Below are 26,913 nucleotides of genomic sequence, written 5' to 3'. Positions count from 1 at the left end.
CTATTCTTGACTATGTCAACATCTGAAATTCTTCCCTTTCTCTCTTACTCACTACTCATCCATGCTTTCTTTTTTCAGCTTACAGTTATGTAGCATTGACATTTAAAAAAAATAACCACATTAAATTTATCGCTAAACATGAATACAACATATTGTTTTACAGCATCAGGACCACAAAACATATACCATTGGGTTTGCAAAACTCTTTGAAGGTATATTTGACTACATAGATATTCCCATCAAAATGTGAATTCTAACAAATACTATTAACTGTGAAACTATGTAGATTACTACCTTACTTTCTACTACAAAGAGCAGTAGCTATCCTAATATCTATTATGGTCTATTATAATATCTCACTTCCATTTTTGCCATTTCCTTTCCCTGATTAACTAGGAGTGGAAACACACCAAAATACAGTTGATAACAATGGAATTTTTTTTGACACATTTTTCCCCCCAAGTACTCATTCATTTGCATGCAGAATAACAATTCAGAATTATTTTTAAAATTTATTTCTTGAAATTTAGAGTACCCAATTCATTTTTCTTTCCAATTAAGGGGCAATTTAGCGTGGCCAATCCACCTAACCTGCATATCTTTGTGACGTGGGGGCGAAACCCACGCAAACACGGGGAGAATGTGCAAAACTCCACACGGACAGTGACCCAGAGCCGGGATCGAACCTGGGACCTCGGCGCCGTGAGGCAGCAATGCTAACCACTGTGCCACCGTGCTGCCCACAATTCAGAATTATGACATTTATAAAATCTCCCATTTTATCTCACTGTGTATTAGCTCTCCACATATTTCCTTTCCGCTGACCGCAGTTTATTGATAGATCATACTAAATGGGAATAGGAGAATCCCCTCATGCAGTCATTGGGAACTGAAAGAGTATGGAGGATAGTCCAGTAAAAGGAATTCATCGACTGTCTCGAGTTAATACAGGAAATATTCCTGAAAATTTACTTTTGGCCAACTGCCAGCAGTTAGAGAAGACATCCAAAGCAGATTCCACATTCGTTGCATGCCAAGCATCTGCAACATGTTTGCTCAACCCCACCTAAACCAGGTAACTGTCAAATTTATGGCGATCGAATTAAAACTGTCAGGCACTGATACAGGAGTGAACACAGTTGTGTAGTGTCTCACAAAACCCCACTCTCTTAGCATAACTCACTAAAATTCAATATTGCTTGCACACCAAGTATTTAATTAAAGGACAAATAATTTTGATTAATCTTTCCCTTGTCTAAATTTGTTGAGGTAAACACCTGTGGAAATCAACTGAATTTGGACAGGCAAAAGCTTTGAGAGTGAGATCAGGTCAGACTTACCTTTGAGGTAGCTGTCCACTAGTAGGACTGGCGCAACATGAGGCGTGGCTTGAGTTATAATAAGACTTATCAATGTAGGTTTGAAGTTGGGTAAAGTGAATAGTGCTCGAGCAATGATGCCACCCATTGAATGTCCCACAATGGCAACACTGCAGGGTGCAACTTTTTGATCCTATGGACACAAACAGATCAAAGTTAACTTCCGTAACCATTTTGGGTAAACAACTTTGGGTAAACTAGAAGAGATGGCATTAAATTGGTTATGCACATGCTAGAAAATTCTAAACAAGGCTGAAATTGAAGAAATGCAAAATGGAAAGATTTATTGAAAATAAAAAGTACATATTAATATTGTTAGAACTTTGCATTATATTTGTCAATCCACCCACAAATTTAGTACAGATATCTAATTCATAAGCTCTGCTCAACAGCTTTTTGATGGTGATGGATAATCAAAGCAACACTGCAGGGTGCAACTTTTGATCCTATGGACACAAACAGATCAAAGTTAACTTCCGTAACCATTTTGGGGAAACAACTTTGGGTAAACTAGAAGAGATGGCATTAAATTGGTTATGCACATGCTAGAAAATTTTAAACAAGGCTGAAATTGAAGAAATGCAAAATGGAAAGATTTATTGAAAATAAAAAGTTCATATTAATATTGTTAGTTTATTTAATTTTAATTAAATTTTAATTTATGGTTAAGTTCTCTTGTTGGGGGGTGGGGGGAGTGTGATACATGTGATGTTACGGTATGGGGGGAATTGTGGGTGTTATGGGGCTGTTAGTTGCATATTACTGCTTGTTGCTATACTTGTTATATTTTATATTTTCTGTAAAAAATTGCAATAAACTATTTTTTTTTTAAATTAATATTGTTAGAACTTTGCATTATATTTGTCAATCCACCCACAAATTTAGTACAGATATCTCATTCATAAGCTCTGCTCAACAGCTTTTTGATGGTGATGGATAATCAAAGCTGAAACATTAAAGGAGAAAGTTCTGATTTTGCTGCGACCATGAGTAAAATTTCTCGTCCCGGCAATAGTCTTGGGGAAATGTATTACTTTATAAAGTAGCATTAAGCCCCTTCTAGTAAAAATAAATGTTAAGCTTGAGCCACTGGCATGTGGTTTATGAGTTCTGCAATAGAGCCGCAAGGAGGTGGGATGGCATTGATGGTAAAGGATGAAATCACTAAAATAGGGAGGAAGGATACTGGTTCAAAACATCTAGGTGTAGAAACAGTCTGGGTGGAGCAAACATTAGTGGGAGATGGCATTATCCAGGAAATTAGAGATGTATGTAATAATGGAGCTACAGTCATCATGGGTGACTTTAATCTGCATATTGACTGGGCAAAACACATTAGAATTAATAATATTTTGGATGAATTTCTGGAGCATATTCATGATGGTTTTTGTGTGTTGTGGAACCAACTAGAAAACAGGCTATCCTAGATTTGGTATCGTGCAATGACTAATCTTGTTGCGTGGGATCCTTCAGGGAAGAGTGACCATAACATGATAGAATTCTTCATTGGAGTAGAAAGTGAAGTAGTCCAATCCTAAACTAGGGTCCTAAATCTAAACTACAAAGGTATGAGGGATGAGTTAACTGTGACAGATTGGATAACTTCATTAAAAGGCGGGTAGGCAATGGCTAATATATAAGGAACAAATTCATGCACTGCAACAGTTGTACATTCCTTTCTGGCACAAAAAGACAACAGGAAAAGTGGCCCAACCATGGCCAACAAAATAAATTTGGGTCATTATTAGATCCAAAGAGCAGGTCTATAAAATTGCCAGAAAAAGTAGCCAGCCTGAAGATTGGGAGCATTTTAGAAATCAGCAAAGGAGTATCAAGAAATTGATTAAGTGGGAAAAGTAGAGTATGAGAATAAATTTGCAAGGGACATAAAAGTGAACTGTAAAGGTTTCTTTAAGTACATAAAAGGAAAAAGGCTGGTGAAGACAAATGTAGGTTCCTTACAGTCCGAAATGGGAGAATTGATAATGGAGAAGGAAATAATGGAGCAATTTAAAAAACTACTTCAATTCTGTCATCATAGAAGATTACACAAATAACTTCCCAGAAATATAGGGAAGCAACTGTCTAGTGAGAAGGAGGAATTGAAGAAAATTAATTATAGTTAAAAAGTGCTGGAGAAATCAATGGGACTGAAAGCTGGTAAATCCCCAGGGCCTGATAATCTAAATCCCAGGGTACTGAAGGAGGTGGACATGGAAATAGTGGATGATTTGGTTGGCATCTTCCAAAATTCTGTCAATTCTGCAACCGTCCAGGCAAATTGGAGAGTGGCAAATGTAACTCCACTATTTAAAAAAAGGAGGGAGGGAAATTAAAACAGGGAATTATAGACTAGTTAGCCGAACATCAGTAGTAGGGTAAATGCCAGAGTCTGTTATAAAAATGTGGTAACTAGACATTTAGAAAATATCAACGGGATTAGACAAAGACAACATGGATTTATGAAAGGGAAATCATGTTTGACAAACCTACTGGAATTTGTTGAGGACGTAAGTAGTAGAACAGATAAGAGAGAACTAGTGAATGTGGTATATTTGGATTTTTAGAAAACTTTTGATAAAGTTCCACATAATAGGTTAGTATGCAAAATTAAAGTGTTTGGTATTGGGGCAATATAGCAGATAGAGAAATGGTTAGCAGACAGGCAGCGATGAGTGGGGTACCACAGGAATCAGTGCTTGTGCCCCAGCTAGTCACAATATACATCAACGATTTAGAGGAGGGTATAAAATTTAATATTTCCAAATTTGCCGATGACAAAAAACTAGGTGGAATTGTGAGTGGTGAGGAGGAAGTAAAGAGGCTTGAAAGCAATTTAGGCAAGTTGAGTGAACAACACATGGCAGATGCATTATAACGTATGAAATTATTCATTATGGTAAAATTAACAGAATGGGAGAGTATTATTTAAATAGTGATAGATTTGGAAATATTAAATGTACAAAGAGACCTGGGTGTCCTTGTACACTAATCAGTGAAAGCAAGAATGCAGGTGAAGCAATCAGTTAAGGATGTAAATAGATCCCTCCACTTAGGGGGTCTCTGGTGGGGGGATCCCTCCACTTAGGTGGTCGCGGGGGGTCCACTTAGGGTCACTGGGGGGATCCCTCCATTTAGGAGGTCTCTGGGGGGGGGGGACCCTCCACTTAGGGGGTCTCCGGGGCTCTCTCTCCACTTTGGGGGTCTCTGGGGGGAATCCCTCCACTTAGGAGGGTCATCCCTCCACTTAGGGGGTCATCCCTCCACTTAGGGGGTCTCCGGGGGTGATCCCTCCATGTAGGACTCCAGGGGGAAGGCTCCATTTAGGGGGTCTGGTGGGCATATCTGCCATTATGAGGGTGGGAGGTTGGCCCTCGGGTGGATTGTGGGGACAACCCCTTGAAGAGATTACCCCCATGGCCCAATGCAAAGTCCACCATGTCAGGGCCATGTTTGCCCATACCGGTTGTAATCCTGCCCACGTAATTCCTGGCCCAGAGGACTGGAGAATCACACAGGCCCGGAGACTCGTGCCAGGCCCACTAAGTGGATGCAAATGGCTCATTAGGACTCATTTAAAGCCGTTAGCATCCTCCCACACATGGGCGCGAACTCCAATCCTGCCATCAGCGGGAGGCCGGAGCATCGGGATCAGTTCGGTGCCCAGAGCGAACCTCTATTTCAACAGGACGACCGATTCTCCACCCAATCACATTCAGCGTTGCCAGCGTCGCGGGGCGGGGAATCCAGGCCTGTGTCCAACACTGACTAGGATGTCACATGACCTCACCCAAACGGCAGTGTGATATCGTCTGTTGGAACTGAATTCGAGCAGTTACTGTTTGTGACCTTCAATGTGAACAGAACTCCAGGCAACAGCTTGCAGTGTCTAACATCAAGCCAGTGGCAGCAGAAAGAACTCGGACTCTCATCAAACCTGCCAACTGCTGGAACCTTGGAACACCCGTGCGAGTATAAAAGGTGATAAACTTTGCGAAACCCCTCTGGCATGAGAGTGTGTGCGAAAAATAAACCAAACCTTTTATTTTCACCTTACCACGGGTTTGCTGTGCAAGTGATTAATAAAGCAGTGGTGCAGACTCGATGGGCCAAATGGTCGTCTCCTGCACCGTAAATTCTATGATTTCAAAATTTACGGGTTGGAGAAAATACACCACCTTGGGAAATCCAGATTTAAAAAAACACCTTTCTATTTACGGATGGGTAGAGGGGGGAGAAATCAGGGCAGTTTAAACTGACCCCCTCCTGTTCATGTCAGAAGTCTTGTGGGAAATCATACTGTGATCAAAGTCAACTTGGTTTTCTGAAAGGGAATGATGTTTGACAAATTTATTGGGAGTTTTTTTGAAGATGAAACTAGTAGACTAGAAAAGGGGAAAACTAGTAATGTCACAGGTTTGGATTTCCAAAGGGCATTCAAGAAGGTGCCACAGTTAATGTACAAGATATGAGCTCCTGAAGTTGGGGGTAAAATATGAATGGATATCCATGGATAAAGGATTAGTTAACAACAGGAAGCAAAATGAACAAGGCATTTTCAATTGGTAGGTTGGAAAGATTTTCATAGTAACTTCATTGCAGTGTTAATGTAAGCCTACTTGTGGCTCTAATAAAGATTATTATTAACTAGTGGAGCACCACAAAGATGAGTGTTTAGGGTTACAGCCATTTACAATCTATATTAATGACTTAGTCAAAGAGGCCAAAAGCAATGTTACTATGTTCGCTGACGATCTACAGCTAATTGGGAATGTATGCTATGAGGTGGACACAAAGAAGCAGCAATGGGATATAGACAGGTTAAGTGAATGAGTAACAACATGGCAGATGGAGTATAATGTGGCAAAGTGTGAAGTTATTCACTTTGGTTGCAAGAACAGAAATGCAGATTATTTTTAAAGGAGTAAAACTTGTAAATGATGTTCACAGGGGCCTGGGTGTGCTTATACAAGGGGCACAGGAAGCTAACATGCAGGTCCAACAAGGTCTGGAGGGTAAATTGCTTATTGGTCTTTATTGCAAGGAGATTGGAGTACAAGAATAAGGAAATCTTGCTACAATTGTACACGGTACCCGTGAGGTGACACCTCGAATACTGTGTACAGTTTTGGTCTCCATATTTAAGAAAGGATGCTCTTGAATTGGAGGCAGTACAAATGTTCACTAAATAGACTCCCGAGATAGAGCAGCACGGTGAAGCAATGGGTTAGCCCTGTTGCCTCATGGCGCCAAGGTCCCAGGTTCGATCCCAGCTCTGGGTCACTGTCCGTGTGAAGTTTCACCCCCATAACCCAAAAGCTGTGCAGGCTAAGTGGATTGGCCACGCTAAATTGCCCCTTAATTGGAAAAAAGAAGAATTGGGTACTCTAAATTTATATTTTAAAAAAGACTCCCGAGATGAGGGAATTGTGTAATGATGAGACTGAGTAAATTAGGCCTCAATTCTCTATTGTTTCAAAGAATGAGAGGTGACCTAATTGAAAGATACAAGATTCTTTTTTTAAAATAAATTTCGAGTACCCAATTATTTGTTTCCAATCTTTGGCTTGTGCGGGTGAAACCCACGCAGACACGGGGAGAATGTGTGAACTCCACATGAACAGTGACCCAGGGCTGGGATTGAACCCGGGTCCTCAGCGGTGTATGCAGCAGTGCTAACCACTGCACACCACCCTGAAAGATACAAGATTCTCAAGGGATTTGAGAGGGTAGACACCAAGAGGTTGTTTGCCCATCTGGGAAATCTATTCCAGAAATTTGTGCATCCGCACAATCATCACCCGTGGTGGCGCCCCTGCTCTTGGCATTTGCCTCAAGGACCTGTGTGCCTTATCCACTTCTGGGGCCCTTTCCAGCACTCTTGCTCCACCAGCCCGGCCAACATCTTAGTTACATATTTTGTGGCACTCGTCCCCGCCACACCTTCTGGCAGCCCCACGATTCTGAGGTTCTGCCATCTGGATCTATTTTCCTGCTCCTCAACCTTCACCTTAAGCGATTTACATAGGTCCCCCAGGGCTCCCATCTCCGCCTCCACGGATACAATCTGACAATCCGATCACTTTGATAGGAGACCACCGCCTCCATCTCTCTCGCAGCTTCACTGCTTGCATGCCGAGGCACTTTTCCAGGCGGTCTATTGTTACCTGAAAAGGTGCTACTGCACCATCGATGGCCCTCGACACATCCCCTTGCATGCCCCTTCTCTGGTGCCGGAGTTTGTCCTCAATAAAAGCCATTAATCGTTCCATCTGAGCTTTTTCCTCACCGCTGACTCTTCTCTTTCTGCCGGCATTTTATCAGACTTCGCCGTGCCTCGAGTTCCCTTCACTTTTTGGGCCGAGATTTTGAGCGTTTTCTGCCGGGTCTGATCGGTTACCAGGATAACACCTCTTTTTTTTGTGTGCCTTTTTTTTCAACTTTTGCCCCTCCTTTTTTTTTTAATAATCAGAGGTGATCTGCTTTTGGGTTTAAATTGCCGAAACCATTGTTTCCGACTTGGAGCCGCCCAGTGTGCAGCCACTTACGACATGACCACTACCGGAAGTCCCGCCCATCTGGGGAATCTAAAACACTTGAGGTACAGTCTCAGAATAAGGGTTTGCTCAATTATGACTGAGATGAGGAGAAATTTCTTCATTCAAAGGATTGTGAATCTTTGGAATTCCGAGCCGCAGTGGCTTGTGGATGCTCCATTGTTGAATAAATTTAAGGCGGAGATAGGTAGATTGTTGGCCTTTTAAGTGAATCAAGGGATATGGGGGCTGGGATCCATGATCATAGTAAATGGCAATGCAGGCTTGAGGGGCCGTATCGGTTGGTCCTACTCCAATTTGTGTTCTTATGAGATCAGTGAATATAAAAAACTGGTGGTTCAGAGCAGAGCGAGAGCAGCACCAGGAACACTATGACACTCTCAAGTCTAAAGAGCTGTGGCCACCTAAAATGGCATCCGGCAAGGGACACTGGGAAAAGTGACCAAGTTCAAGAACAAGCAAACTGCAGCTCTGAATAAACAAAACCTGCAGCCCAGACGTTATGAAGTAACACAGGAAAACAGGCCATCTCCAGGCCATCCCAGGAACAATAAAACTTTCTGCCAATCACACTTGTGGTTATCAGACACAGCAGCACCTAAACTCCTTATCTGGAAGGGCCTAACTGCCCCCAACACTTGCAAGCATGGCCAGAGTGCCCACCACAAACTTGATGTGGCAGCCCCTGATTGGACTTGATCCATCAAGGTGATCGAGCCTTGATCAATTGATTGACAATGACCCAGAGACTGCCCACCAAAGGGCAAAAAAATCTAAGCAGGTTAAAAGGTGCTGCATCACCTAAGAATCTTTCTACAGCAGCAACCAACAATGGTGACCATTGGCCGGCCGAAGAGAAAGACCATCACTCGACCAACTGAAGGAAGACCAGAGCCAGGAACAGACCAGACCAAGGACTGAACATTGAGGACTACAAGATTCGGGATACAGATAAAGGCCAATATCTGTCTGATACTTGCTTGTCACTCTGAAGTTAAGGTCTTATGCGTACTAGCTTTGTAGCTTGACTTAAGTGTGTGTATGTGATCGATTAACAGTAACAATGCGAGATAGTGAATAAATATTGAATCATTGTATAAAATAGACTTGTAGTCATTTGTCCACCGTATATGGGTTAAGACACACTGTGCTTTAGGCACAACAGAGCAGTGGCACAACAGAATAGGACCAGCAGCGCTAAAACAGCGAGACCGATGGGAATAGAGAACAAGGAAGATTCAGATAGGTCGCAACATCTTGTTCCTTCAACCTGCACCTTATCTGCCAAAGCCAATCTGAAAACCAACTCTTTCTTCCAATTGTGTTCCTTTAATTTTCCTTCTCTGTTCCGCCCTCATCACTGCCTCGTCTGCCACTTGTCCAGGCCGTTTGTCCGCACAAATTGTGTGTTAAAAGTAATGCTCCTTGTACTAGAACGTGACCCAGAGCCTGGCTGGAACAGCTTTCCGACATTTACCCCGTGGTACAGGGTCGATTTTGCATGATTAAATTCAGCTCTGCATTTTCCAAGTCAGCCCCAATGTCCTGTTATACCCAGATTTTGTGTCCTTCCCAGGTACCTCAGGATCCTCTCAAGATCCTAGTGTCGGTGTAGCTTCACGATGACCACCCTCGGTTGTTTCACCGCCTTGGGTTTCGGCCTGAGCGACCTGTGTGTTCTATCGATCACCAGGGTTTGGGAAGCTGTCTCTCCCGACTAGATTGTCTGTTGGAACCCTGCCTCAATACTTTCTGGCAGACTCACGATCCAAATGTTCTGGCGTCGGGATCCGTTTCCTTGGGATTAAAGGGGACTTTCCCTTTTAAGTTCACTTAGGCTGCCATCAACCTTTCAACTTCTGCCTCTAGGGCGACAATCCTGTCGCTCTGGTCTGTTGAGGCTTTCTCTAATTTGTGGGTTGTTTTTTTCCAGTTTCCACCTTCTTCCCCAATCCGGTCATTTTTTGTATGGTAACCCTAGCCTCTGTCACCGCCATCTTGATTTTGATCTTTATTGCTTCTTTCATGGCGGTCAGTTCCTTCATAAGGAATGTCTTCCATCGTCTCCAGGGTCCCAGGTTAGATTCCCGGCTCGGGTCACTGTTTGTGCAGAGTCTGCACATTCTCCCGGTGTCTGCGTGGGTTTCCTCCGAGTACTCCAGTTTCCTCCCACAAGTTCCGGAAGATGTGCTGTTCGGTGAATTGGGCATTCTGAATTCTCCCTCTGTGTACCTGAATAGGCGCCGGAAGGTGGCGACTAGGGGCTTTTCACAATAACCTCATTGCAGTGTTAATGTAAGCCTACTTGTGATAATAAAGATTATTAATTAAAATCAGTGCTCAATTATTCAATCAGATCTAGCAGATAAAGTTAAAAATTGAAGAGTAGAGCATAGTTAAACTGAAGATGTCTGACGTTTTCAGTAAATTAAAATCTAAGGCTTTTGGGCGGCACGGTGGCACAGCGGATAACACTGCTGTCTGCGGCGCTGAGGACCCGAGTTCAATCCCGGCCCTGGGTCACTGTCCGTGTGGAGTTTGTCCCAGTGTCTGCGTGGGTTTCACCCCCACAACCCAAAGATGTGCAGGTTAGGTGGATTGGCCATGCTAAATTCCCCCTTAATTGGAAAACAATAATTGGGTACTCTAAATTAAAAAATCTAAGGCTTTTAGATACTATAAGTTAAAAGTTAAACATTTCAGTCAACCTCCCTGTAAAATAAGGCACAGCAGAAGCAGCCGATTGGTGAGTAGGTGGCAAGTCTATTAAACAAAGACATAGCAACACAGCTTGGACCCATGGAGTTTGCATCCTGCTCCATGTGAATAGCTCAGCACAGACCCAATGTACTTTCTGTGCTGTAACCACTCTGGGATCAAGGGTGCTTCCCGTGTCCTGGATAACCACATTTGTAAGAAATGTCATCAGTTGCAACAGCTCAAACTCTGGGCTTTGGAGCTTGAGCAGCAGTGAGTGTCTCTGTGGTGTATCGACAACATTGAGAATTTCAAGGAAAGCACATTTAGACTCAGGGTGACCATACAGCTTGATACGCAGGCGGAGATGGAATGGGTGACCATCAGGCAGTAAAGAATGGCCAAACATATAATGCAGCAGCCCCCTGAATGCATCTCACTTTCCAACCAGCATTCCTTCCTGAATACTGAGGAAAATGATGGTTCCACTCGAAATAGTTTCAGAGCATTTTCCAAGGCACAGCTGTAGAGTGGGTACAGGAGAAAGATTGGAAAAGCAATATTGACAATGGGGATTCTATAGTTCGGAAAACAGTCAGGCATTTCTGTGGCAGCAGGCGTGAATCCAGGATGCTATGTTGCCTTTAAGGTAGCACCAGGGTCAAAGTTATCATTGAGTGGCTGCCAAGCATTCCAAGTCCGGAGAGGATGTACAGCTGGCAGTCCACATCAGTACCATCAACATAGGTAGAAACATGAATGTTTAATGCAATGCAATTTAGGCAGCTAAGAAAGTAGTAAGCAGCACCTCAAAGGTAGTAATCTCCAAATGACTCCCAGCACCATGTGCAACTGAGTACAGAATTGGAGGATGGAGCAGATGAATGCAGCAGGGAGGGTTTTAAATTCCTAGAACATTGGGATCGGTTCTGGAAGAGATGTGACCTATACAAATGCGGTTGCACCTGAACAGTGTTGCAACCAATGGCCTTACAGGACAATCTGCTCATGCTAGAAGCAAGGGAACTAATGTGACAGGGGTTTAGGACCAACAAGGTAATATTAGAAAAAAAAAGCAAAGTGCAGAAAATTGGGAGGGGCAGGCAGCACAAGAGTAGAAAATAAAGTATTTGGTAAATTTGAAATAAGAGGTATAAATTGGGTGTACTGTGCATGCATGAATTCATGGAGTGTGGTACATAGGCCGTTGAGCTGCAGGGGCATATAGCCACATGGGAATATAACAAGGGCAACACGGTAGCATTGTGGATAGCACAATTGCTTCACAGCTCCAGGGTCCCAGGTTCAATCCCGGCTTGGGCCACTGTCTGTGCAGAGTCTGCACATCCTCCCAGTGTGTGCGTGGGTTTCCTCCGGGTGCTCCGGTTTCTTCCCACAGTCCAAAGATGTGCAGGTTAGGTGGATTAGCCAGGATAAATTGCCCTTAGTGTCCAAAATTGCCCTTAGTGTTGGGTGGGGTTACTGGGTTATGGGGATAGGGTGGAGGTGTTGACCTTGGATCGGGTGCTCTTCCCACGAGCCGGTGCAGATTCGATGGGCTGAATAGCCTCCTTCTGCACTGTAAATTCTATGAAATTCCTAGCTCTAAAAAGGGCAGGACTGGATACTATATATTCCATTACACAAGGTGCTCAGGGAAGATAGAGAAGGAAAAAAAAAATCAGGCGTAGCATTAATGATCAAGGACGGCAGTGCACGAGGGCGAGGATATCCTCAATAATCTATTGGGTTAGAGCTAAGAAACAATAGAGGCACCATTGCATTGCAGTGTGTATTCTATAGCCTACAAACTAGTGGGGAAGATATAAGACAACAAAAGAAAATTAGAGAGATGCGTAATGACAGAGTAGTTATCATGGGGTACATTCATTATCCTAACATATAGTGTGAAGAGAAGAGAGGAGCAAGAGTCTTTAGATTGTTCAGGTGAATTTTCGACATCACTATGTTCCCAGTTCGAGGAAAGAGGCATTGCAAGATTTGGTTCAGGTGGGGACGAGGTGGGTCAAGTGAATCAAGTGTCATTTAGGGGACAGTGACCACAGCATCATGAGCTTTAGGTTAGCTCTGGAAAATGACAAGAAGAAATCCAGAATAAATATAATAAATTGGGGAAGGACCAACATCAATGGAGTGAGAATGAATCCAGTCCAGGTAATTTCCTATTAAATATTGGCAGTCAAAACTGTGACAGAACAACGGGCTATTTTTAAAGAGAGACAGTTCAGGTAGAGTCACGGTACATTCCCACGAAGGTAAAAGGCAGGGCACAGAAAATCAGAGCTCCCTAAGTGACTTCAGAAATAGCAGAAAAAGGGTGCATATGACAGACGCAAGGTGGATAACCAATTAATGATAATCGCTTATTGTCACAAGTAGGCTTCAATGAAGTTACTGTGAAAAGCACCTAGTCGCCACATTCCGGCACCTGTTAGGGGAGGCTGGTACGGGAATTGAACCCACGCTACTGGCCTTGTTCTGCATTACAAGCCAGTTGTTTAACCCACTGTACTAAATCAGTCTTGAATATAGAAGGTTCAGTGTGGAAGTGTAAAAACAATCAAGAAAAGCAAAGAGAGACTATGAAAAGAGACTAGTGGCTGATATAAAAGGGAATCCAAAAAGGAGTGGAGCGAATTAGGGAGATTTATGCGTGTAGGCCGGAGACAGGGCTGAGATACTAAATGAGCATATTGCATCTGGTTTTACCGAGGAAGAAGATGCTGTCAAGTCAGAGTGAAAGAGAACATAGCTGAAATGTTGGATGTGCAGTAAGTGGATAACGAGGCGGTATAATATAGGCTGGTTATACTTATGGTTAAGTCACCAGAACGAGAAATGAAATGAAATGAAAATCGCTTATTGTCACGAGTAGGCTTCAATGAAGTTACTGTGAAAAGCCCCTAGTCGCCACATTCCGGCGCCTGTCCGGGGAGGCTGGTACGGGAATCGAACCGTGCTGCTGGCCTGCTTGGTCTGCTTTAAAAGCCAGCGATTTAGATGAGATGTATCCAAGAATACTGAAGGATGAAAGGGTAGATATTGGGGAGGTACTGGACTTAATTTCCCAATCCTCCTTGGACACAGAGATTTTGCCAGAGGCCTGGAGAATTGCAGATCTAAGGAGAAACACAGGAATTACAGGCCAGCAAATTTAACCTTGGTGGTGGAAAAGATTTTAGAAACAATATTTTGGACATTGAAAATCACTGGGACAAATATGGATTAATGACAGCATAGGTTTCATAAGGGGAAAACATTTTAACTTGCTTGCTTAAGCTTTCAAATAAGGTAACAGAGAGGGTTGATGAGGTCTATATAGACTTTCAAAAGGCATTTGATAAAAGTCCCATTTACATAACAGGCATTGTCAGCAAAATTGGAGCCCATGGAATATAAAAGATACAGTAGCTAAATTGTTATGAAACTAGCTGTGTGACTGGAAACAGAGAATAGTGGTCAACTAGTGTTCTTCGGAGTGGAGAAAGGGAGACAGTGGGTTTCCCCAGGGGTTGATGTTAGGACCCCTGATTTCCAAGATATATATTAATTATCTCGACTTGAATGCAGACACGGGGAGAATGTACAGACGTACTGTTCCTTCACAACGCCAGGGACCCGAGTTCAATTCCCAGTTTGGGTTGTTGTTTGTGCGGAGTCTGCACATTCTGCCAGTGTCTGCGTGGGTTTCCTCCAGGTGCTCCGGTTTTCTCCCACAAGTCCTGAAAGACATGCTGTTAGGTGAATTGCCATTCTGACTTTTCCCTGTGTACCCGAACAAGCGCCGGAGTGTGGTGATTTTCACAGTAACTACATTGCAATGTTAATGTAAGCCTACTTATGACACGAATAAAGATTGTTAGTAGATCATTGGAGGGCAAAAAGAAAAAAGTGTTAAAATTAAATTAAATTTGTCAGACTAGAAAAATGTGGTTTGAAATTCCACTGAACCACTCTATTTTACTTTATAATAAACAATCCAGACTTAGGAATTAAGGGAGCAGTAATGAACTGTTGGTTACAGCAAATTTCAAATTATGACAAAGCTTAATGTCTGCAGTGCATAGATAGGCCAACTGAATGAACAGATAGATGTCCGATGCAGTCTAGTGCAGCAAAACGTGAAGTAACGCACTTTATAAAAATAACAAAAAGAATCTCACATGGAATTCAATGGAAATCGGTGTAAAGATATGCAACGTATTTACAGGAGGGGCAAAAGTAAATAAGGCCCTTAGACAGGCTAACAGAATCCTTAGTTTTGTATCTAGAAGTACAAAATATAAAAGCAAAGAAGTAATGCTCTGAACTAGAGCAAGATTGTACATTGCAGTTGGAGCAGTGTATATAATTTTGGCAACCACATTTTAGAAAGAATACAAAAGCAATGAAAAAGGATCAGTGAGGATTCATTTGGATTGTAGCAGGAGAGAGACAATAGGTGCGATTGAACTGAATTGCAAGAGTCCAGCAGTGCCAGGGTGCCACCACCTGGGGCTTCTGTTCCCTGGGAGAGCCCTCCAAAGTGCCTTTCTGTCTGGTCTCCATGTGTGGAGACTAGCACTGAACGGCACTCGCCCAAGGTCTCCGAGGCGAAGGGGTTAGATCCCAAGGTCTCAGCAGATCAGGCGAGTGTAACTAGCTGTCTCACTCCTGTGGTGATGTGCATCACTGTAAATACACAAGGGGTTAATGTAAATACATGTAGACTAGCTAGACACTAGAGGGAGCACCAGAGACATGACACACAGACACTCAACCAATAGATCAGTTAGATAGGACACGACCAATGGGCATTCATGATACACACACACACACACACACACACACACACACACACACACACACACACACACAGAGGTGACACGACCACAGGAGGGCATTACACCAACCCATATATAAAGGACACCACACACATGATCTGCCTCTTTCCATTGGAGACAGTCAGTGAGTACAGACACAGGGTTGATTCAATATCACTCCCACCACATGGATTGTAGCTGACTGGTTAGTCAGTCTGGGTAGCTATTAGCAGTAGTGTCAAACCAGAGTAATAGAAGTGTATATAGTTTAGTAAACATGTTGAAGTTATCTCCATGTCTGAACCTTCCTTTGTCAAGTGCACCACAAGGAAGCCGCTCATGCCACACTTAGAGCATAACAAGACTTCAATATGCAAATTTGCCAAATACTGATCCCATCCACAATGGGCAGGATTCAGATTGCAGAGTCTTGCAAAGTTGCGTTAGATCTTGCAAGTCTTGGCGTGCTGGGTAGGTCCTGGAAGGGGGAAAAAAAAAAAAAAAAATCGGCCAGCATCACCAGCGTCATCGCCATTCGGACGCAGCGCGGCCGGTAGATCGTGCCCAATAGTTATGAGTGAAACTCGAGCATTGGAGAATTTTGTGGGTTGTGAGCTCAAACCTCATCATGGAAAGTTGCGAGCCTCAATTCAATAAATTTGCTCATTTGAATTTGCAACTTTTCCTTTAGGAGAGGGAGCTCATCTTATTACTGTGTAATGCCACCCCCATGGTAAACATTTCAATGCTCTCAGTATAACTGGGAATGGGAACTACTGCTACTTTACCAGTACTGCCAACTCCCCAAGAACAAATAAAGAAAAATCTGAGCTGATAAAAGTACTGTATTCAAGATTCTTAAAAAGTTCTGGTCATAGATTGTTCCCACTGGTTGATAAGAAAGCAAACAGGCACAAATTTAAGATAATCACAAAAGGAATTAAGAGACATTTTGAAAATAAATCAGGGATTAAATTAGTCAACACTGGCACAGCAAATGGATATACAGCAAATTAGCAGGCTGTTTTACACTGGAGCCCAATTTTCTTTGCACTGGATGTCAATGTTGATTCCCTGTCGGCCTGTTTTGCATTGCTGGCATTGATCAATTTTACCCCCATCATATTTTATAGAGAGTCGTTAGAATGTGGATTCTCTGTCTTAAAGCATTGTGAAGCAGAGTCTATAAATCATCTTAAAAGGGAATTAAATAGCTCCCTGAAAATGAAGCTTCCTGAAAATGACAAATAGGAAATTGTATGGAAAGTGTGCAGGAGAATGGGACTAGGTCACGTGGTTTACTTAAGAGAAAAACATCCACATGAGCTTGACAGGCCAGAGTCCAGAGAGCCAGTTTCTGTGCTGTACAATTCTTTTTTTTTTAAATAATTTTTATTCAAATTTTCAACAAATGTTAACCGACAAAACAAAGAAAAACAGTAACCCCCCCCCAAATACAGAAGGAATAAATTAACAAAAAGAATGAGCAGAAGACCATGAAACCACACCCCCATAGAAAACACGTAGCACACCCCCCCCCCCCCCCCCCTCCGGATGCTGCTGAAGTTGACTACCCTCTAATGCTCCGCCAGGAAGTCTAGAAACGGCTGCCACCACCGGAAGAACCCTTGCACCGACCCACTTAGGGAAAACTTGACCCTATCCAGTTTAATGAACCCAGCCATGTCGTTGATCCAGGATTTCGCGCTCAGGGGCTTCGCATCCCTCCACTGTAAAAGAATCCTGCGCCGGGCTACCAGGGACGCAAAGGTCAGAATACCGGCCTATTTCGCCTCCTGCACTCCTGGCTCCAATGCTACCCCGAAAATTGCGAGCCCCCAGCCCGGCTCCACCCCGGATCCAACCACCGTTGACAAGGTCCCAGAAACATCCCTCCAAAAGCCTTCCAACGCAGGACACGCCCAGAACATGTAGAACATAGAACAGTACAGCACAGAACAGGCCCTTCGGCCCTCGATGTTGTGCCGAGCAATGATCACCCTACTCAAGTCAACGTATCCACCCTATACCCAGAACCCAACAACCCCACCCATTAACCTTATTTTTTAGGACAGTAAGGGCAATTTAGCATAGCCAATCCACCTAACCTGCACATCTTTGGACTGTGGGAGGAAACCGGAGCACCCGGAGGAAACCCACGCACACACGGGGAGGACGTGCAGACTCCGCACAGACAGTGACCCAGCCGGGAATCGAACCTGGGACCCTGGAGCTGTGAAGCATTTAGGCTAACCACCATGCTACCGTGCTGCCATGTGGGTGTCATTTGCTGGGCTCCCCGAACACCTGCCACACCTGTAGCCCCAAAGAACCGGCTCAGCCTGGTCCCAGTCATATGCGCCCTATGCAGCACCTTAGTTGGATTAAACAAAGCCGTGCGCAAGACGAGGAGGAATTCACCCTCCCCAGAGCATCCGCCCACGTCCCCTCATCGAACTCCTCTCCCAGCTCCTCCTCCCACTTCACTTTCAGCGCTTCCACCGAGGCCTCCTCCCCCTCCTGTATCACTTGGTAGATTGCCGAGATCCTCCCCGAGAGCACCCTGTCCTGAACCCCCCTTGGCGGCAACAGTAGAAACTCCGCCACCTGCCGCCTAACAAACGCCCTAATCTGCATATACCTGAAGGTATTCCCTGGGGGGAGACCTTACCTCCCCTCCAACTCCTTTAAGTCGCAAACTTCCCATCGAGAAAGAGTTCCCCCATCTGCCTGATACCTGCCCTGTGCCAGCTCAAAAACCTTCCGTCCATCCTCCCTGGTACAAACCGGTGGTTCCCCCGTATCGCGGACCAAACTGAAGCCTTCACCTCCCCCCTATGCCGCCTCCACTGCCCCCAGATTTTGAGGGTAGCCACCACTACCGGACTCGTAGAATACCTTGCTGGGGGGAGCGGCAACGGCACCATCACCAGTGCCTCTAAGCTCGTGCCCACACAGGATGCCGCGTCCAACCTCTTCCATGCCGCCCCCTCCATCACGCACCTATGTATCATTGCCACGTTCGCAGCCCAGTAATACCTAGACAGGTTGGGCAGCGCCAACCCGCCCACTTCCCTACCCCGCTCCAAGAATACCCTCCTCACCCTTGGGGTCTTCTGCGCCCACACAAACCCCATAATACTCCTATTGACCCTCCTGAAGAAAGCCTTCGGGATCATGATGAGTAGACACTGGAACATAGAACATAGAACGATACAGCGCAGTACAGGCCCTTCGGCCCACGATGTTGCACCGACATGGGAAGTCAAAAACTAAAGGCCATCTAACCTACACTATGCCATTATCATCCATATGCTTATCCAATAAACTTTTAAATGCCCTCAATGTTGGCGAGGTCACTACTGTTGCAGGTAGGGCATTCCACGGCCTCACCACTCTTTGCGTAAAAAACCTACCTCTGACGTCTGTCCTATATCTATTACCCCTCAATTTAAGGCTATGTCCCCTCGTGCTAGCCACCTCCATCCGCGGGAGAAGGCTCTCACTGTCCACCCTATCGAACCCTCTGATCATTTTGTATGCCTCTATTAAGTCACCTCTTAACCTTCTTCTCTCTAACGAGAACAACCTCAAGTCCATCAGCCTTTCCTCATAAGATTTTCCCTCCATACCAGGCAACATCCTGGTAAATCTCCTCTGCACCCGTTCCAAAGCTTCCACGTCCTTCCTATAATGAGGCAACCAGAACTGTATGCAATACTCCAAATGCGGCCGTACCAGAGTTTTGTATAGCTGCAACATGACCTCATGGCTCCGGAACTCAATCCCTCTACCAATAAAGGCCAACACACCATAGGCCTTCTTCACAACCCTATCAACCTGGGTGGCAACTTTCAGGGATCTATGTACATGGACACCGAGATCCCTCTGCTCATCCACACTGCCAAGAATTTTACCATTAGCCAAATATTCCGCATTCCTGTTATTCTTTCCAAAGTGAATCACCTCACACTTCTCCACATTAAACTCCATTTGCCACCTCTCAGCCCAGCTCTGCAGCTTATCTATGTCCCTCTGTAACCTGCAACATCCTTCCACACTGTCTACAACTCCACCAACTTTAGTGTCGTCTGCAAATTTACTCACCCAACCTTCTGTGCCCTCCTCTAGGTCATTTATAAAAATGACAAACAGCAACGGCCCCAGAACAGATCCTTATGGTACGCCACTCGTAACTGAACTCCATTCTGAACATTTGCCATCAACCACCACCCTCTGTCTTCTTTCAACTAGCCAATTTCTGATCCACATCTCTAAATCACCCTCAATCCCCAGCCTCCGTATTTTCTGCAATAGACGACCGTGGGGAACCTTAGCAAACGCTTTACTGAAATCCATATACACCACATCAACTGCTCTACCCGCGTCTACCTGTTCAGTCACCTTCTCAAAGAACTCGATAAGGTTTGTGAGGCATGACCTACCCTTCACAAAACCATGCTGACTATCCCTAATCATATTATTCCTATCTAGATGATTATAAATCGTATCTCTTATAATCCTCTCCAAGACTTTACCCACAACAGACGTGAGGCTCACCGGCCTATAGTTACCGGGGTTATCTCTACTCCCCTTCTTGAACAAAGGGACCACATTTGCTACCCTCCAGTCCTCTGGCACTATTCCTGTAGCCAATGATGACATAAAAATTAAAGCCAAAGGCTCAGCAATCTCTTCCCTGGCTTCCCAGAGAATCCTAGGATAAATCCCATCAGGCCCCGGGGACTTATCTATTTTCACCTTGTCCAGAATTGCCAACACTTCTTCCCTACGCACCTCAATGCCATCTATTCTAATAGCCTGGGTCTCAGCATTCTCCTCCACAACATTATCTTTTCCTGAGTGAATACTGACGAAAAGTATTCATTTAGTATCTCGCTTATCTCCTCAGCCTCCACACACAACTTCCCACCACTGTCCTTGACTGGCCCTAAGCTTACCCTAGTCATTCTTTTATTCCTGACATACCTATAGAAAGCTTTTGGGTTTTCCTTGATCCTACCTGCCAAAGACTTCTCATGTCCCCTCCTTGCTCGTCTTAGCTCTCTCTTTAGATCCTTCCTCACTTCCTTGTAACTATCAAGCACCCCAACTGAAACTTCACGCCTCATCTTCACATAGGCCTCCTTCTTCCTCTTAACAAGAGATTCCACTTCTTTGGTAAACCACGGTTCCCTCGCTCTACCCCTTCCTCCCTGCCTGACTGGTACGTACTTATCAAGAACACGCAATAGCTGTTCCTTGAACAAGCTCCACATATCCAGTGTGCCCAACCCTTGCAGCCTACTTCTCCAACCTACACATCCTAAATCATGTCTAATGGCATCATAATTGCCCTTCCCCCAGCTATAACTCTTGCCCTGCGGGGTATACTTTTCCCTTTCCATCACTAACGTAAAGGTCACCGAATTGTGGTCACTGTTTCCAAAGTGCTCACCTACCTCCAGATCTAACACCTGGCCTGGTTCATTACCCAAAACCAAATCCAATGTGGCCTCGCCTCTTGTTGGCCTGTCAACATATTGTGTCAGGAAACCCTCCTGCACACATTGTACAAAGAATGACCCATCTAATGTACTTGAACTATATCTTTTCCAGTCAATATTTGGAAAGTTAAAGTCTCCCATAACAACTACCCTGTTACTTTCGCTCTTTTCCAGAATCATCTTTGCCATCCTTTCCTCTACATCCCTAGAACTATTAGGGGGCCTATAGAAAACTCCCAACAGGGTGACCTCTCCTTTCCTGTTTCTAACCTCAGCCCATATTACCTCGGAAGAAGAGTCCCCATCTAGCATCCTTTCCGCCACCGTAATACTGTCCTTGACTAGCAGCGCCACACCTCCCCCTCTTTGCCCCCTTCTCTGAGCTTACTAAAACACCTAAACCCCGGAACCTGCAACAACCATTCCTGTCCCTGCTCTATCCATGTCTCTGAAATGGCCACAACATCGAAGTCCCAGGTACCAACCCATGCTGCCAGTTCCCCTACCTTATTTCGTATACTCCTGGCATTGAAGTAGACACACTTCAAACCACCTACCTGAACACTGGCACCCTCCTGTGAAGTCAAATCTGTGCTCCTGACCTCTATACTCTCAATCTCCCGTACCCCAAAACTACAATCCAGGTTCCCATGCCCCTGCTGAATTAGTTTAAACCCCCCCAAAGAGCACTAACAAATCTCCCCCCCAGGATATTGGTGCCCCTCAGGTTCAGATGTAGACCATCCTGTCTATAGAGGTCCCACCTTCCCCAGAAAGAGCCCCAGTTATCCAGAAATCTGAATCCCTCCCGCCTGCACCATCCCTGTAGCCACGTGTTTAATTGCTCTCTCTCCCTATTCCTCATCTCACTATCACGTGGCACGGGCAACAACCCAGAGATAACAACTCTGTTTGTTCTCGCTCTGAGCTTCCATCCTCGCTCCCTAAAGGCCTGCCTGACATCCTTGTCCCCTTTCCTACCTATGTCGTTAGTGCCAATGTGGACTACGACTTGGGGCTGCTCCCCCTCCCCCTTAAGGACCCGGAAAACACGATCCAAGAAATCACGTACCCTTGCACCTGGGAGGCAACATACCAAACGTGAGTCTCTCTCGCTCCCACAAAATCTCCTATCTGTGCCCCTGGCTATTGAGTCCCCAATTACTAATGTTCTACTCCTTTCCCCCTTCCCTTCTGAGCAACAGGGACAGACTCCGTGCCAGAGGCCCGTACCCCATGGCTTACCCCTGGTAAGTCATCCCCCCCACAAGTATCCAAAACGGTATACTTGTTACTCAGGGGAACGACCGCAGGGGGTCCCTGCACTGACTGCTTCTTCCCAGTCCCTCTTACAGTTACCCATCTATCTCCAGTCTTTGGTGTAACTACTTCCCTGAAGTTCCTATCTATGACCCCCTCTGCCTCCCGAATGATCTGAAGTTCATCCAGCTCAAGCTCCAGGTCCCTAACACGGTTTTTGAGGAGCTGGAGTTGGGTGCACTTCCCACAGATGAAATCAGCAGGGACACTGACGGCGTCCCTCACCTCAAACATTCTGCAGGAGGAGCATTGTACTGCCTTCCCTGACATCACCTCTAGATTTAAAAAAAACAAGAGAAATAAAAGGAACAGAAACCTCGGGAGCACCGTCATTGACCGACTGGACCCTGCCCACCTCCTAAACTCCTCCTCCATCTGCTCCACCAGCTTTGTAAAGTTCAGCCTATGCAGGGCCCCCCAGCTCCTGGCTATCTGGACCCCCCAGGTATCTGAAGCTCCTCTCTGCCCTTCGCGGAAGCTCCCCTATCTCTCTCTCCTGGTCCCCCAAATGCACCACGAACAGCTCACTGTTCCCCACGTTGACCTTATACCCAGAGAAGTCCCCGAACTCCCCAAGAATCCTCATCACCTCCGGCATTCCCCCCCCCCCGCCGGATCTACAACGTACAACAATAAATCGTCAGTGTACAATGACAGCCGATGCTCCTCCCCCGCACTATCCCCCTCCAGTTCCTCGATTCTCTCAGCGCCACGGCCAGGGGTTCAATTGGCAACGTAAACAGCAGGGGAGACAGGGGGCACCCCTGCCTCGTCCCCCGGTACAACCGAAAGTTCTCCGACCTCCTCCCATTCGTCACCACACTCGCCACCGGGGAACCATACAACAGCCTCACCCACCTAATAAATCCCTCGCCAAACCCGACCTCCTCAAAACCTCCCACAGGTATCTCCACTCCACCATGTCAAAGGCCTTCTCCGCATCCATCGACACCACTATCTCCGCCTCCCCGTCCACCGCCGGCATCATTATGACATTGAGAAGCCGCTGCACATTAACGTTCAACTGCCTCCCCTTCACAAAACCCGTTTGATCCTCGTGAATAACCTGCGGCACCACATCCTCCACCCTCCTGGCCAATATCTTGGCCAGCAGTTTCGCATCCACATTGAGGAGCGAAATTGGCCAGTCTGACCCACACTGGAGGGGGTCCTTATTTCACTTCAGAATCAATGAAATTAACGCCCTGGACATCGTCGGGGGCAAAGCGCCCCCCCCCCCCCCCCCCCCCCCCTCCCTCCCTTGCCTCATTCAAGGTCCTCACAAGCAGCGGGCTCAGGTCAGAAAACGTCTTGTAAAATTCCACCGGGAACCCATCGGGCCCCGGTGCCTTCCCTGACTGCATACTCCCCACCGCATTGACCAGCTCCCCCAGCTCAACTGGCGTCCCCAGACCCTCTACCTGCTCCTCCCCCACTCTCGGGAACTCCAGCTTGCCCAAAAAGCGATCCATTCCTCCCTCCTCCCCAGGGGGCACTGACAGGTATAACTCCTCATAGAAGGTCCTAAACACTCCGTTAATGCCCCTCGCACACCACACCAGACTCCCTCCTCCATCTCTGACTCCCCCTATCTCCCTCGCCGCCTCCCGCTTCCGGAGCTGGCGCGCCAGCATCCGACTCGCCTTCTCCCCGTATTCATATACGCCCCTTGCGCCCTCCTCCACTGCGCCTCCGCTTTCCGGGTGGTCAATATATCAAACTCCGCTGGGAGACTACGACGCTCCCTCAATAGCCCTTCTTCCGGGACCTCCGCATACCTCCTGTCCACCCTCACCATCTCTTCCACCAACCTCTCCTCCCTTTTCTTGCCCCTCTCCCTATGTGCCATGATGGAAATCAGCTCCCCACTAAACACCGCCAGCACCACCCGCTCCACCTGGAGCCTACCGCTCACCATCACATATCTGCCACAACTATCCGCCACCACACTCAACGCCACAAACGACATAGTCTTCCCCACCAAAATCGCCACCCCCCGGTTCCTCACGTCCAACCCCGAATGGAACACTTGCCCAACTCACCCCTTTCTCAAGCTTACCTGATCCGCCACCCTAAGGTGTGTCTCCTGTAGCATAGCCACATCCACCCCCAGCCCCTTCAAATGCGCAACCACCCGGGCCCGCTTGACCGGCCCATTCAGCCCCCTTACATTCCATGTGGCCAGCCGAATCGGGGGGGACTATTCACCCTCTTTCTCCGCCGGCCAACCACGTGCCCGCAGTCCCTGCACGGCCCGTTCCCCACAGTGGCAGATCTTCATCCTCCTCCCCCCCCACTCCTCCCCCCCACCCCACTCCTCCTCCCCCCCACCCCACTCCTCCTCCCCCCCCCACTCCTCCTCCCCCCCCCACCCCACTCCTCCTCCTCCTCCTCCCCCCCACCCCACTCCTCCTCCTCCCCCCCCCACTCCTCCTCCTCCCCCCCACCCCTCCTCCTCCCCCCCACCCCACTCCTCCTCCTCCCCCCCCACCCCACCTCCTCCCCCCCCCCCCCACCTCCTCCTCCCCCCCCCCCCACTCCTCCTCCTCCCCCCCACCCCACTCCTCCTCCTCCCCCCCCCACCCCACTCCTCCTCCTCCTCCCCCCCACCCCACTCCTCCTCCTCCCCCCCACCCCACTCCTCCTCCTCCCCCCCACCCCACTCCTCCTCCTCCCCCCCCACCCCACTGCTCCTCCCCCCACCCCACTCCTCCTCCCCCCACTCCTCCTCCTCCCCCACTCCTCCTCCTCCCCCACTCCTCCCCCCCTCTCCCCTACTCCTCCCCCCTCTCCCCTACTCCTCCCCCCCCACTCCTCCTCCCCTCTCCCCTCCCCCCACTCCCCTCCCCCCCCACTCCCCCCACATCCCCCTCTTCCCCCTCCCCTCCCCCTCCCCCACATCCCCCTCTTCCCCCCCATATCCCCCTCTTCCCCCCACTCCCCCTCCCCTCTCCCTCCCCCCCCTCCCCCCTCCCCCCCTCCCTCCCCCCTCTTCCCCCACCCAAACCCCCCTCTTCCCCCACCCAAACCCCCCTCTTCCCCCACCCAAACCCCTCTTCCCCCACCCAACCCCCCTCTTCCCCCACCCAAACCCCCCCCTCCCCCACCCAACCCCCCCCCTTCCCCCACCCAAACCCCCCTCTTCCCCCACCCACGCCACAACGGCCCAACAAAACATCCCCCAAGCAAAAAAAACCAAAAACCAACAGAAAAGAGGAAGGGAGAACAGAGCCTCCGGACAATATACATCAGTCCCCAACCCCCCCTCAATCCTCAGTCCGAGTCCAGCTTCTCTGCCTGGGCAAAGGCCCAGGACTCTTCCGGGGAGTCAAAGTAGTACTGGCGGTCTTTATAAGTGACCCAGAGGCACGCCGGCTGCAACAGGCCAAACTTCACCCCTCTCTTATGCAGCACTGCTTTCGACCGGTTATAACCAGCCTTCTTTTTCGCCACCTCTGCACTCCAGTCCTGGTAAATTCAGACCTCTGCATTCTCCCACCTGCTGCTCCTCTCCTTCTTAGCCCACATTCTCGGTCGGCGAACCAGTGAAACCGCACCAGCACCACCCTTGGCGGCTCGTTCGGCTTGGTCCTTCTCACCAACACTCGATGGGCCCCCTCCAGCTCCAAGGGCCCTTGGAAGGACCCCGCTCCCATTAGCGAGTTCAGCATCATGACCACGTAGGCCCCCCCAAGACCGATCCCTCCAGCCCCTCCGGCAGGCCCAGGGTCCGCTAATTCTTCCGCCGCAAGCGGTTCTCCATTTCCTCCAGCCTCGCCTGCCATTTCTTGTGGAGCGCCTCGTGCGACTCCACCTTCACTGCCAGGCCTAGGATTTTGTCCTCATTCTCCGGGGCCTTTTGCCGGACCTCGCGAATCTCTGCCTCCTGGGCCGTCCGAGTCACCGTGAGCTTGTCAAGTGAGGCCTTTAGCGGTTCCAGCAGCTCAGCTTTCAGCTCCCTGAAGCAGCGATGGAGCAGCTCCTGCGCCCACTGCTGCCACGCTGCCGATTCCCCGCCCGCCACCATCTTGGTCTTCCTCCCTCGCACCTTTCTCTGCTCCAAAGCCGATTTTTTGACCACCCCGCTCCTGGTCCAGTCCATCCACCGGCAGAGAGGCACAGCTGATGTCTTCCCACACCGGGAAAAGTCTGACCAGCGCCGTTACGGGCCCTCAAAAGAGCCGAAAAGTCCGAAAATAGCGGGCAGCAGGGTAGCATGGTGGTTAGCATAAATGCTTCACAGCTCCAGGGTCCCAGGTTCGATTCCCGGCTGGGTCACTGTCTGTGTGGAGTCTGCACGTCCTCCCCCTGTGTGCGTGGGTTTCCTCCGGGTGCTCCGGTTTCCTCCCACAGTCCAAAGATGTGCGGTTTAGGTGGATTGGCCATGCTAAATTGCCCGTAGTGTCCTAAAAAAAAAAGTAAGGTTAAGGGGGGGGGGGTTGTTGGGTTACGGGTATAGGGTGAATACGTGGGTTTGAGTAGGGTGATCATGGCTCGGCACAACATTGAGGGCCGAAGGGCCTGTTCTGTGCTGTACTGTACTGTTCTATGTTCTAACGTGCAGCTTAGCTCCACATCACCGCAACCAGAAGTCCGTGCTGTACACTTCTATAATCTACTGGAGTTTTGA

The 26,913-nt window shown here is 47.4% G+C and overlaps 1 protein-coding gene across 2 annotated transcripts in view; it reads right to left on the bottom strand.

Moving 5' to 3' along the window:
* pgap1 (post-GPI attachment to proteins inositol deacylase 1) overlaps window positions 1-26,913 on the bottom strand; it is a 253,543-nt gene that overhangs the window by 211,700 nt on the left and 14,930 nt on the right. For both annotated transcript variants that reach the window (XM_038789106.1, XM_038789105.1), the window contains exon 4: window positions 1,341-1,512. In XM_038789106.1, the coding sequence (XP_038645034.1) occupies window positions 1,341-1,512 (172 nt within the window). The remainder of the gene's footprint in view (window positions 1-1,340; window positions 1,513-26,913) is intronic.

The sequence above is a fragment of the Scyliorhinus canicula genome, chromosome 2 (genome assembly GCF_902713615.1).
Source record: "Scyliorhinus canicula chromosome 2, sScyCan1.1, whole genome shotgun sequence".
NCBI classification, from domain to species: domain Eukaryota; kingdom Metazoa; phylum Chordata; class Chondrichthyes; order Carcharhiniformes; family Scyliorhinidae; genus Scyliorhinus; species Scyliorhinus canicula.
The sequence above is the reverse complement of the archived record's forward strand: the minus strand, read 5'-3'. Positions and strand labels throughout refer to the sequence as shown.